This window comes from Dissoconium aciculare (assembly GCF_010015565.1).
Source record: "Dissoconium aciculare CBS 342.82 unplaced genomic scaffold K489scaffold_7, whole genome shotgun sequence".
In the NCBI taxonomy this organism is placed as follows: domain Eukaryota; kingdom Fungi; phylum Ascomycota; class Dothideomycetes; order Mycosphaerellales; family Dissoconiaceae; genus Dissoconium; species Dissoconium aciculare.
This window is the reverse complement of record NW_022984957.1, coordinates 218,563-232,231: the sequence shown is the minus strand read 5'-3', so window position 1 is coordinate 232,231 and position 13,669 is coordinate 218,563. Positions and strand designations below refer to the sequence as shown.

Below are 13,669 nucleotides of genomic sequence, written 5' to 3'. Positions count from 1 at the left end.
GTCGGCCTTCGGCTTGCCATCTTGAGAATTGCCCGTTCACCGCCGGACTAAATCGTTTCGCTTGAAGGTAGCATTTGGTCAGCGATGCACGTCGTGCCTGATCCTCGCGATGCAGCCGGTCTTGTCGCGCGAGCCAATGATTCTGTCATGGCTCATGCAGATCATTAGCCGAGACTTTGCTCAATATGGAGAGACTGCTAACAGAGCGTAGAGGACAAATTTCAAGATGTCATGTGAACAGAGTCGACAACACAGCGCTTAACAGTCATGAAGTAGGTCTCGAATCACCCGTCGGGCCCATATTGCGCGAGATTTGCATGTCTTCCATCCACGACAGGGCCATACTCTCCGATGTGTTCCAAAAAGTAGCGCAGGTGTATCTCCTCTTCGGATTCAACCCTGTTCCTGTAAGAATGAGAGCACAGACAGACCAAACAAAGGAATCCGGAAACCGCTCTAGGCATTCCGATTTGGAACCATGGAGCACGAACGGTTGCCATGAAAATCCTGCAAGCGAACGATGCTGTGTCGCGGCGCTGCAACGCTTCAACTCGTTCGGACGTTTTCTCACGAGCAGATTGCCTCGGTCTTGTCGCAGCTTCTTTGGTAGCTACCGCAATATCGTACTCTGTGCCTCATAAGAGCAATTTTGCTTCGCGGGTGGCCTCATAAGCGAAGAATTTAGTGCGTTCAACTTGGACTGCCCAAAAAGTACTGTATGTACCTCGAATGGACCTCATGTGGCGAACAGGCTCGAGAAGGTCGATGGAGTGAGCGCGTACCATTATTGCAGTATGCGGATCAGAGTTGATAGCAATGCACAACGGTCGACTGGAGTACAACAACGTGACATATGCTGTAGATGGGTCATACCTGGACCATGTGATTTCAGTAAGAAACTACATGGGTTTATCGCCGAACACCTATTCATCGTTCTCTCACCCATTGACAGCCTTCAGTTTTGAAAGAGGGGTCGTAAGAACGGGGGAGGGACAAGGGGCTGCTTGGGCGAGTAAATCCCGCGACGTGATCCAGGCGATGGTTTTCGCGTGGCCCAAATAAAGCTAAAGCTGTGATTTATTGTAACGCTTATACGGTCAGGATGTAAGGAATAGATCCAGAAAGTGCTTGCCTACTTCTCACGCTGTGGGTATATTGACCTTGTTTTTGCTATCTGCATTTTATTGCAATTTGTGACTTCCCGGGCTGGTCGCGCTTGTTAGTTGACGTTCACATAACCATAAACGAACCTGCTTCGAGACTGTTGCTCTTGCTGTATCCCTAAGATACTGAATGAGCAAGAAATAATTGCCTATGCAATAGTCAGCTTCTAACAGGAAACTGCGACAATATACTCTAGCTGATTCTGCTCTTTGTTTACTGTTCAATAAGCTCTACCCTCGCAACAGAACTTAAACTTTCGCCAGCCTCTATTTCTCCCTCGTTTGACAGATGTCTTCTTGTCGTCTGCGGATGACCCACAATCTTATTCACCCTGTTTGTTAGCAATCTTCATCCTTCTGCTGCCAGCGTCAATGCGAGAAGTTTGACTGAGATGTACTGACCTTCGAGCCGTGGGAAGGTTGCGAGGGGGCTTCACGCCACACCAACGACTTCGAAACCCGACAGAACATTCACGATCCTGAGATTCGCCAGGGAAATGGTATCGAGACCTGCCAGGCACTGCCCGACGATGAACGATGACCTCTTCCACCAATCTCCTTCGATTCGCTGTACAAGATTCCCGATCTGCAAGACTCCCGATCTCTCTCCGGTTGCTCACGTCACCTCAGCAACGAATCAAAACCTCCATTGTCTTCAAGAGTCACGTCTTCGGATCTCAGAATTCGGTGCAGGCAGGACAACCGACACCATTGCTGGCTTCGACCACTCAAGCCTGTTTTACATTACTGATCCAACCCCTTTTTGACTTTGACACAGACTTCGACTGACGTTGGTCTTTGCACAAGGCCGAACAATCCACCAGGGTGGATTTTCAGCGCTGTTCCGATTGCCGTGACCGTGAAGGCAGGTAAATTTCCGGTGATGAATGACCTTACGACTTTTCCTGAATTTGTTTTCGATGAAAACTTGCGATACGAAGGGCGTGGAAGGCGGATGGTACTTGTACTTTCGAATTTTTTGGTCAGTGGTGGCTCCATTCGAGCATCACTTTGCGTTGTTTGGTTCTGTCGTGGTTACTTCGAAGCCGGCTGTAGGCAAGTCGTCCCGAAGAATGACCAAAGCATTGTACGATATTCTTGGAAGGTGTGATGAATACGTCATTTACGCGCTCTCCACCTGGGCAACGAGCATCTTTAGTCGATTCAACGAAATGACCGGTCATTTTATTCGCACTTTGCTGATTTCGTTGGGTCCGTGATAATGGTACTTTGATGAACAAGAGCAGGGCAGCGTTATGGGCACTGCATTGCTGGATTACGTCGAGTATTTTAAGCGACGCGAGGACCGATGTGAATGGACGGTGCAGGAAGGGTGGCAAAGGTTCCTGATTACCCGTGACCGCCCGAGTGTAAGGCGGCACAGGTGGGCAAGCGAATCTTTTGACTATAGGAGGTAAGAGCGGGCCAGACACGGAAAGCTATCACACGACGCTCGCTTTCAAGGCTGCAGCTGGAGGTTGCTGGTTTTAGTCGGGATCGCTTACGTTAGGCGAAAAGGATTGGGATATCTAGGTATTTCCATGCAAACACTTTGGGCTATTTCGATTCAAGAAAAGTCATAACCGTAGAGATGTGAGCAAGAGATCCGATGGAATATACCTAGAAGGGCTGCGTTCACAGCCGCCAAGAACAATGATCCGACATAACCTTGGAAGTGTAGAGAGAATGCTCACTGGCAAGCCACAAGAGGGCGCCATCTTTCAACGCGTGATAAATTAATAAGAGACCTTGATGGCTGAAGAAATTGTATCAAGCAGAAAATGTCATCCTGAAAGGGTCATCAATGACATTTCGAGATGGCGCTATTGTGGGCGATGGTGATTCAGCAATAACCCCCGTCGGGCCCAAGGCCGAATATCCGCAAGACTACTTCACTACATTAGACTGGTTTGAAAGCATGGAAAGCATGTCCGACGTCAGGCGAGAAGATCAATGTAGCCCGCAAGGTCCTTGCAAGTGTCGCAGGAAGCACGGCTCAAGGTTTGATAGGCATCGATAATTTGTCTTGCTCTGCGATTGACTCGCCGGAAATCAAATGATGTCCGCAGAGCCAAATGCTCAAGCACGATGTTCACAATCTCCAGAGGCAGTCTATCGAGCTGCCCGAGACTGTACGTTGAATCTCTGCATTGCCTTCCAAGGTCCAAAGGACACGATAGAACGAGTCCATTGTCATCAAATGTGTAGTCTTTGGCAGGATGTCTTCTATCGGCGTGCTGCTAGTATGCCGTTGAAGATTGAAGTACGCCTGGGTCCATGTGCTCGAGTTCGCAAAGGTTTCGCAGACTGGACTCGAATTCGTATGGGCGCGAGACTGCGCAGTCTTTTCGCTTGGACATGTACTTCGCGTATGTCGTCAAGGATATTGTGAATCATTATTTATCAATGCCTAGGTTTGACTCCTTGAGATGAGAATCTGAAAACACCCATGACACGTCAATAATTGCGGACGCGGCGAGATCCCTCCAAGGCATGTACGTGTATAACGCACGTAGACCTTCTCCAAGCAACAAGCCGTTCAGAGACTCGATCATTCTGGCCGCGTCGTCCCGATAACAACACGTCGCTTGCTCAACGAAATGGCGGGTGCAGATGAACAATGACGGGAAAGTAGCTGTCAAGGAGAATACAAGTGGCGGTAGGCGCGAAGGAGTGGCTCGCGGGCTGTTTCGACGCTGATGACGCGCTGTCGCCCTCATAAATCTGCTGCAGCAAGTGTCATGAAAATGCGCACACGACACCAGTCGGCAAGCCGAACACACACACATTGTTAATCCCAATACTGCTCTATCTCATAACAGAATCGACATCATGGACATTAACAAATACAACTTCTACCCACAAATCATCGACATCCTCACCGCCATTTCTCGAGCTCATTTTGTCGCCGTGGATCTGGAGCTATCGGGTGTGCCCTCCAAAGACTCCCTCAGCACCAAAGCTGGCAAGCAGACCCTACAACAGCGTTACCTCGAAACCAAAGAAGCCGCGGAGCGATATCAAATTCTGCAAATCGGACTGACATGCGTGGAACAAGATGTCGATAGCGACAAATATATCCTTCGTCCTTACAACTTCGACTTGAGTCCCGTCATCAATGAGCGTCTCGATGTGGAACGAATCTTCTCCTTCCAGTCCGGAGCCGCTGAATTTCTTCTTCGAAATGGTTTTGACATGAACAAGCCTTTCGCCGATGGCGTACCATACCTCACGAAAAGCGAAGCGAAAGTGGCTCGTGAGAAACACACCAAGCGACAAGACAAGACCGCGCTGGCAGATATTGTGATCAAGCCCACCGAGACCGAATCTATAGCTTTCTTACAGCGCGTAAGGGAAGAAATCGATGCTTGGAAGTCGTCACGCAGACGCGACACGCCAGAATACCTCAACATTAACTCTGTTGCAGCCGATGTCGCTGCTCAGATGTTCAAGGAAGATGAGATACCTGAAGAACTTTCACGTTTCGAAAAGCGTCTCGTACATCAACTTGTCCGAGCAGAGTACCCAGATCTTGTCACTATCAGCAAACGCGGATTCATCCAGATCGTGCGCTTTAACAAAGCCCGCGAAGACAAGATTTCTGCCGAGCGCCAGCGAGACTTGGAAGAGCGGATTAGTCGTCAAACGGGCTTTGGATGGCTGATCGAAGCATTGCAAGGTAACAACACCACAGGCATCGACCTCCGGGAAATCGCCAAGGATCCTGAGACCGGCGAGCCGATAGTGGCTGACTACGACTACTACAAATCGCGAATCGACCGAGCGCAGTCACTTCTTCGCCACAATCCACGAATCATTGTCGGTCATAATTGTTTCCTTGACCTCATCTACATCTACAATACTTTCATCGGCGCACTACCCGATACCGTTGAGGAATTCCAACAAAATCTTCATTCAGCATGGCCGGTCATCGTAGACACGAAATACATGTCGACTCACAATTGTGGCGACATCAGTCCCGTGAGCTCACTGGAGCAAATCGTACACCAGCTGAGCCAAGAACAAAAGCCCGCGGTCGAAACCTTGGAGACACATGACAAATACCGCGACGTCGAGGCCTTCCACGAGGCCGGCTACGACAGTTATCTCACCGCTCAAGTGGCCGTGAGACTTTCTTCCAAGCTACGCCGAGAAGGCACTTTCTCCGACCTCATTCCCGGCGAGGAGACGAGCATCAGCGATCGTATCGCCGCCATTAATCTCTCCTCAGTGGACACTAAAACTTCACAGTCCGGCTTCACTCCCTCCGATCCGAGCGCCGATTGGAAGAAACCCGGCGACGCAAGTCTCGGCCCACGGAATCCCTACGACGCGATTCCCTATGAAAATTTTGCTGCCAACGGGAATTCCTCCGGCTTCATTGCTCCCAATGAAACCCTTCCCAGCGGCGACGGGATGCCACGCTTCGGCACCGAGTTCTGGAGAATCTACGGGAACAAATTACGCGTGTTTGGGACTTCAGAGGGACTCTTCGACCTCGATCCTCCCGGCGTGACCAATGCGACGGAAGAAGCAAAAGTAGAGGGAGAAAATCAGGAGGACGCGACCACTCAGAATGACAATGCAAAACAGGATCTCGATGTCGTTGAGGGACCGGAGGCCGAAGATGGTGGTGTTGCGGTCTAGAAAGCCGCGCTTATGCAGCTTCTGGCGGAGGAGAAGGATAGGAAGAGGACGAGGGCATATGCGTGTGATGAGGCCGTCGCGCTGTGAAACATGCCCATGTTTCGAGGGCGGGAGCTCATCTAGACGGAGCCAAGTCTTAATAAAAACTGAAATGGCTTTCAACTGCACGACTCGGCTTCATATAGAGTAGAAACTCCTTCAGTAACATGCAAAAACACCGAGATCCTTGCATTCTTGCCCAAAATGGCGTAGTCTCCCCTCACAATTGTTTTGAAGATTTGAAAGTGCAGACTGAAAGGTGGCCTGCACGTCACGGGTTCACAGGCAAATCGAAGGTAGAAGTGTGTACAGGAAGACTTTTCGATCGACGATACGAGAATGATTGATGTTGGAACACAAAAGAACAACCCCGGGCATATCTCGCCCCGTCGCCGATGATGGCTGTCGAAACCTGAAGACAACAGAAGAGCATCACTCCCCCGGAACGCCCCATGACCACCGAAACACCAGGACTAAACGAATAAATGCTGCTGCTGCTGCAATACAATTGCGGATCGTCATGGACATCGTAGAATACAAAACGGCAGTAGTAGTATGAGGCAAGGGAAGAACAGAAATACACAGGTAATTTCCAAGACAGAGGGGAGAGGGTTCACTTCGCCACAGGTGAGGAGACGATCTCATCGAGACCGCCGTCTTTCCTCTTTCTTCTGACAGCCTCTTTCAGCGCAAGAAGTTTCTCCTCCGTCGTGCGGATCGCGCTGTCCATCTCTCTCTCGCTCATGCGTTCGCTCTGCAATTTCTTGCCGAGCGCACTCCTCGCCGCCGCCGCCGAGCTCGCATGGACTTTCTGCTTGTTGCTAGCTGCCGTACCGATGGGGTCGAATGAGCTGGAAAATGGTACGGCGTCCAAGCCATCGAGACCGACACGGTCTTCGAGCCAGTCCCATAGGGAGCTTTCTTCTCGTTGCCAGAGCTCCTCGTAGGCGGCGAGCCGGTCGACACGAGAGGTGTAGAGCGCAGAGGAGTTGAGGGATGAAGCGGAGCGGGAAGGGGGGAAGATCCAGGAGTAGGTGAGGAGGACGAAGAGCACCGCGACTATGACTTGAGAGGTGATGAATGGGCGGACCAGGCCCAAGACGGGTTCGACGATGGGATGGATAGGTTCCAGAATGCCCCAATTGGGCGCCTTGATGTCGTTTGTGGTAATAACATTGCGCATACCAGAAGCTTCGTCGAGATCGGAGGGGTCCTTCTTGCCTTTTCGGCGACCTTTGCGACCGGCTGCGCCAGCTTTCGAGCCTTTCGAGGCAACAGCAGCGCGGACTGTTGCGATGAGACTGTTGACGTATTCCAATTGGCCGTCGTTTGAGGCTTTATCAATGACACCTGCAGGGGTAGGGTTAGCATGAGGTCAACGAATACGAAACAAACGCGATCTTACTCTTGAGCCAACTCTTTCCCGACCATTCGATCGTACATGTGGCGATCATACGGGTAGAGTTGCCAGGTCCCCACATAAGACAATATCGTGTTCGGACGGTAAAGACATTTCCGCTTGGGACATCAGGAGTTTGAGTACTGCAATCGACAGAAACGGACCGATCGAGATCAAAGGCCGTGAGGGTACAAGTCGTGATGCACTTGGTTTGCTTAGGACCCACTGGACCATTGAGAGGCTTGATGTAATTATAAGAAAAGGTCTTGTGGTCGTTATCCAAGCCACCTTCGGGATAATTCAACTCGCGGGATTTCTGATCGTCCACAAGCCATTTTCGCATGAGAGCAGTAGATGCGGGACCGAAAATAAGCGAATATACTTTTCCAAGTGGAGCCGGAATGGTCGTATCGATCAAAGGTCTTTCGTAATGCTCTGCGCCCTCGGTACACTCCGTTGGGGCATGTGTGGCCGGACCGGGAAAGTCACCGCCTGCGGGTGCTGTAGCTCCAGATGCATCGTTATTGTCGACCCCTTTCATGAGCGTTGTCGTGCTGCCAAGTGGTGGGAAGGGCGTGGCATTCCCGGACACTTTTCGATTGACAGGTGTATCACCGGCCTCACTCGCTGCTGCACTACCAGCACCTGCGTCAGTGTAGCTGCCGACCTCATCTTCTTCGTCCTCATCGTAAATCTCATCTTCTGAGCCTTCATCACTCTCGCCGTCGGAATCGTCGGGATCCGCAAGTTCTGTCTTGTCGCCAGTACCGGCATTGTCTAACATGACACCGTTGAGTGAGCTCTTGAGATTAGGGTGATTGGTTTTCCAAATCCCTATCAACAGTTCGTAAGTCGAATCACGAGCGACAAAACTGGCGAACGTGTTGCGCGCATGCGGCGTGGAGATGACAAGCGCGTTGGGAAAGATGACCGCAGTACTCTTCTTCTCCACAGACATGAGCTCATCGAAGCTGATAACAAGATTCGTCACCCATCCAAGAATATTGCTAGAGAAGCAGATATGGCCTTCTGAAACATAAAGTCTACCATGCAGTAGTATGTCCCTTTGCAGTGCGGCGCTGTAGTCTTCGATGAGATAGTCATCCTCGGGCACACTTCGAAATAGTTGATGGAAATCTCGATTTCGTTTACTGCTGGCGACCGCAAATCCTGTTTGCCGATGAGCGAGTCCTGGATTCGCAAGGCCGATCCCGCTGTCTTTGATGGCCGCAGCAATAGAATTTGAGGTACCAGCCGTGGCAGAGCTGGCACGGTGTCTTCGGCGGCCACCGGCTCCTGTGCTGCGGACACTCGCGGATCTTTTAATGTCGTTATCATTGACGGCCCTCGGAGGAGTCTGATCACCACCTACGTCGAATTGCTCGTTGGAGATTATCGACGCCGGTCGCCCAGTGCTATTGGCGCCTGTTATGTTGCCCGATGCCGTGTTTACTGATTTCTGGTATGCAGATGACACAGCGCGCGCCGCCGCTTCTTGTTCCAATTTGCGTCCATTTTCTGCTTTCTGTACATTGTCGCCCTGAGGCAGCAGGCTGACGGTAGAGGCCATCGGGCTGACCGAATGAGAGTCGGCGATGCCCAAACTACTCAGGCTGAGGTTGCCTCTTCCAAGGGCTGCAGTGATTGGGTGTGCAGAACTCTTGCTGGACTCTGATCGACCCCTGACACTCGCAGTCTGGATACTGTCTTGGTCGCCTTCAGCTCTTGGCTTTGCAGGATTATCAAGTTTCGGCGATGACACCGCAACCAAGTTGATACTGTTCGTCAATTGGTCGGCAGCCTTTTGTGCTACAGAAAATACAGAAGAAAAGAAACCAGATGAGGGTGGTTGAACGATAGTTCCGCCAGGAGTTTTTGTTTCCTCAATTGGTGGTGTAAGTGGGGCAAAGAGCGAATTTGATATCTTCCCTGCGAATGTCGCTGACTGCCCTCGCCGATGCTTCAAAGTATCTCCCGCGTTGCCTTGTGGATTCTCGTCAGATTGAGGTCGTAAAGACTGGCCACTCAAGACTTCCGGCAAGCGTGGAAAGGAGTCGGAGAATAGGACAGGCGTCGGTGGAGTGACAACGGTGGCTGGTGCACGATCAGGATTCGGGGGAGTAGACGGCAGGGTGAGAGTCCTCAGTGGTTGACCACTGCTCGGATGGATTCCCTTTACACGTCTGCTGTCTGGAGTTTTCGTTTTGCCGGAACCTTCTCCTGATTGAGCCTTCGTTGACTCTGTTGAATCGTTGAAACGCGAATGAGCTGTAGGCTTTCCCGTATCATTCTCTGCCGGTTCGCTGATAACCTCGCTCCTGACAGTCTCCTTGCTCTTTACAGATTTTTTTTCGACGGCATTGGAAGCAGGCCGAATCAAGTCTTTTGACGAGGGAAATACGAACTCATCTGCAGCACCAACAAGTTGCGGCGCGGTAGAGTTGCCTTTCGGGGCCGAGTCGGCTGTTTTGGAAGGCTTTGGTATTTGGTTTGGCGTATGGGAGGTGATTTCAGGTGCAGAAGTAGTCAGATATCCGGCATGTGAGGGTCGTGATGTCAAGGGAGGTTTGCTATTTTTCGGAAAGCGTGTCAATAATATCCCAGTAAGAGTGCAATTCGAGATGACGATATGATCTGCAAAGCCCGCCGGTGACTTTGAGACGACAGTGACGGAGAAACCAATGTGCTGCAAAAATATAGATAGGAAATATGAAGATGTGTATGGGTAGGTATCCAATGAATGATCGTGTAGGTGTCAAGAACCAAGTATTCAAACATGAAGCGTCATGTCGATAGTAGCCATGCGCAAAAAGAGCAGCCTGGCAGTAAGTGGAGATTGTCGCTGACAATCAATCGGCGACAATGATGCAGCAAATGGGCCCTGGCAGCTGTAGACTTCCAGACGCTGACGCCAAGCGGGACCAAGCGAGAACGAGCCGACTCAGCAGCGGCTCCAGGCACGGCTGAGCCCAAAGCCCCGCCAAGCTGGGAAACTGTTTGGCCCGCCAGCCCGCTTGCCTGTCCCCGGTCGCTGCTATCGTCTCTAGCGGCCTGGGGAAAGCTGCGACGACTTTCCACTCTTGTGTTGCTCGTGCAAGAGCAAACCGTGGAGAAGGATATAGTACGTCATGTGTTTCCCCATGGCTTTCGATAATGCGCAAACAGCGCCATAGTAATTGGAGATGCTGCCGAAGCGAAGGGAATCTGCGGAAGAGGATGCAATGTCTGTGGAGGAATGTGGAAGGAAATGTCGAGACTCACCTGTCGTGATCGGAATTGTCATCGGTAAATAGGCTGCTGCTTCCGCTGCCTCGCGCATCAAGTAAAGAGGACTGTGATCGATTATCACCCAAGGAAAGGCTACCAAGTTCGGATCCAAGGTTGACAGAACCGCTGAGACTAGGACTCCCGGCATGGTCTGTTGGCTTCTTCTTTTTGCGGGTAAGCAATGCAGACAGCCTCCGACCAGGAACATCAACGCTACTGCGGCGCTCATCGACGGAAAGCGAACGCTGACTGTGTGCTTTCTCGACAGTCAAATTCGTCCGAGACTTGTTGGAGCTATCGTCCGGTCGAGTGTCGGTGTCGTCTGTGATGCTCGCTGTCAAGGAGGTCGTTGATTGACCTGCACCGCGGTTGCGCCGTAGTCTGCCTAGTACGCCAACACGTGGCGAAGATGTGTCTACGCCATCGGGCTGTGACGACGCCATGGTTGATATCTCGCAGGCGGTGACGTTAGAATGCTGTGCTCATATCCAATTAAGCCAGTCCTGGAGTGTGCAATTGTTGGTATCGAGCTCGCGTTGGCAGGAACGCAGGGCAGGGTCCAGGCGGTCACCGATGATCAAAGACTTTGGGAAGTTGGCGAATGAGTCGGCCTCGGTCTGGGGGAGCAGTCCTGATGTGTGTCGAGAGAGCGCGCAATTATCTCAACGAGTGGCGAGGAGTAGAGTGGCGCATGGCCGTAGCATGTGAGTTGATTGGGACGCTGCGTACGTGAATCAAAGTTGGATGCTGTGGAGACAGAAGGATTGCAATCGCGATTCTGGCAACGTTCACTACATGATGATATGTGGGGCGCGCGATTCGCATGGTTGCCATGCGCCGCTTAGGGTTCCGAAAAGCAAGAACGTCTGGGCGGCGCATGACTCGGGTAGGGTCGGGCGTCATAGGCATCGGACTATACGTGAACATAACACTCTCCGGGGGAGGTCGCTGATGACGATAACCGTTTGCAGCACCTTTCCGAAAGATGAATGGTGATCGTCGCTTATCTCCGTTCCTTGTGTGCAAACTTGACGAGGCAGACGCAAGCCACAATTTGGAGTAAATCTTCGCTGAACTTTCACAACGGTCATGCTTCGGGGCAATGATCTAAGACCGCATCCACGAGACACGACATGTCATCATGAGCAGGAATCCGATCAATCGGATGGGAAGAACATGCAAAGAGCGGATATTGGGCCTCACAATCGACAGTAGAAAAAGAAACCAGCGCAGGCTCTCCCACTTGGAAAGCTGGAAGGAGTCCACGATAATCAAACATGATCAGCTTTAACATTTAAAAAGAACGATCCGCGAAAATTCCCTGCCACGCCGGGCAACACCAACATTCAACATATGAGAGAATCTCAATAAAAAAAGAATGAATAAATACAAGCAAGCTTTCCACAAATTTCGTCTCGTCGAAGTTCACCATTCGCTTAGTTCTTCTTCGCGGCAAGACTGTGCTCGGCCTCAACGACCTTCGTGGGAATCTTTTGCCGAAGGCGGTTGGCGATGCGCGAACCACACAGCTGGTCGATGTCCTTGCGGTCGAGGTAGAATCGTCGCGTGCCTGGTCGCGGCCGTGACATGACTGATTGTGTCTGTAGACTCTTTGTCAGGATGAAGGTCAAGATCATCAAGTGCAACTTGTGTTGGATACCTCTGCTGCAGGAGGCGCAATCGCGTCAGTGGTCAATTGCGAACGGAATGATGTTTGTTCGGACATGTTTGAAGTGGACGCCGTCGCGAATTATTTATTCTAGTATGGTTTGTTGAGCGTTTGGACTGATAACGGTATTTGCTTGCGCTGGGGTAGAAGTGCGAGCTCTCTCGGTTGGACTTGGTTCAGCCTAACGGTGGTCAAGGAATGTCGGGTAAGGATTGACTGTAATGAATGACTAGGATGAAAGAGCAGATGCCTGTCTATAGTTGCAGGTGGAGGTCGCCAGCAATTATGAATGGGCGCTGGAGCCCCTTTATGAAGTCAATTAGCGTAGAATTTTAAGATTTGGTGGACAGACGCGAATCCTCCCTCCACATGAATACGACCGCAGCACGCTTGCCAAGGACACTCGGTCGGTCCATGGAGCGGACAACGTGATGCGGCGAACGGACAATCATGCAGCTGAGCTGGTGAGATTCTCGTTGGAAGATCTTGGGCTGCAGATGACTTGTTGGATGCCCTGCGAAACTCCGGGATGTAAGATCGTCGGCGGTGCGGCAAATCCGCCGACACACACACTCTCCGGGCGGAAGCAGGACAGTCAGTTCTCCAGGAAAACGTTGCATCGCGTGATGTGACGCCAGAGGTTATCGGAATAGGCTATTGCTACATTAATAATACCATTGCATACGCGGAATCACAGGTCCATTTTATGCACTCTCTTGCCTGCTTGACTTAGTCTCCGGACAACCTTGGAGGCGCCAAATAGCGCTCGATATTATCATCATTCCATACCAGACAGATGAAGGGGATTTCACCTCCGCAATATCAATTGATCAATACGCGCGAAAACCCGCGACAAACCACCCGACGCCTTCGCGAATAGATCATTGACGTCCGCGACCGATGAATGGCTTCATCGCCAGGCTGTGTAGAAGAAGAGTACGATAGCATTGCGCCATGAGCAAAGTGCTCCGCATGTGTAGTGCGGAACAGATCAATGCCGCGATGACTGCACTGTCACATTATTTGAAGTTGTGCAATCTAGCCTGCGGACTACCGTTGTCCGTGCTGGCTGTGAAGATATACCTAGGTAGGTAGGTAGGTAACGCGGGGAACCCCAACGCGGTCCATACCCCAACGCGGTCCACAATTTTGAACACAACAACGCGTCAACTTCAACACGCAATGGCTACACCAAAACGCGTGCAATCGTCCCTAAAAGAGGGGAGTCTATTGCTTGCGATGTCAGCTGTCAGATCAGGTGCCAGCCGCTCCGTAGCAGCGGCAGCGAGAGACTATAAGGTCTCAAAAACGACGTTGCTCCGGAGACTCAAGGGAATCCCCTCTCGAGAAGATTGGAAGCCAGGGACTCTGAAGCTCAGTCCTATTGAAGAGAGTGTCCTTGTTCAAGACATTCTTCAGCTGGATTCACAAGGGTTATCGCCTACAATCGCCCTGATTGAAGCAATAGCAAACAGTATATGCAAA

At 51.2% G+C, this 13,669-nt stretch overlaps 2 protein-coding genes across 2 annotated transcripts; one reads left to right on the top strand and one right to left on the bottom strand.

Moving 5' to 3' along the window:
* Positions 1-3,934: 3,934 nt before the first annotated feature.
* On the top strand, positions 3,935-6,047 carry K489DRAFT_380714 (CAF1-domain-containing protein). Its single transcript, XM_033604941.1, has one exon. The coding sequence runs from the start codon at positions 3,996-3,998 to the stop codon at positions 5,808-5,810; it is 1,815 nt and encodes a 604-aa protein (XP_033459010.1). The 5' UTR covers positions 3,935-3,995; the 3' UTR covers positions 5,811-6,047.
* On the bottom strand, positions 6,036-11,267 carry K489DRAFT_380712 (uncharacterized protein). Its single transcript, XM_033604940.1, has 3 exons — positions 10,510-11,267; positions 7,255-9,818; positions 6,036-7,199 (listed from the first exon to the last, which is right to left on the bottom strand). Exons 1-3 carry the CDS (start codon positions 10,956-10,958, stop codon positions 6,463-6,465), a joined length of 3,750 nt encoding a protein of 1,249 aa, XP_033459009.1. The 5' UTR covers positions 10,959-11,267; the 3' UTR covers positions 6,036-6,462.
* Between the last annotated feature and the right edge of the window lie 2,402 nt (positions 11,268-13,669).

Excerpts from the sequence above, each read along its gene's own strand:
- K489DRAFT_380714 (XM_033604941.1), top strand. The coding sequence starts at position 3,996 with ATGGACATTAACAAATACAACTTCTACCCACAAATCATCGACATCCTC.
- K489DRAFT_380712 (XM_033604940.1), bottom strand. The coding sequence starts at position 10,958 with ATGGCGTCGTCACAGCCCGATGGCGTAGACACATCTTCGCCACGTGTT. Across the intron at positions 9,819-10,509 it reads GACAATTCCGATCACGACAG|CAAACCTCCCTTGACATCAC; the intron begins GTGAGTCTCGAC and ends TCCGAAAAATAG. Across the intron at positions 7,200-7,254 it reads GGGAAAGAGTTGGCTCAAGA|GTGTCATTGATAAAGCCTCA; the intron begins GTAAGATCGCGT and ends CTACCCCTGCAG.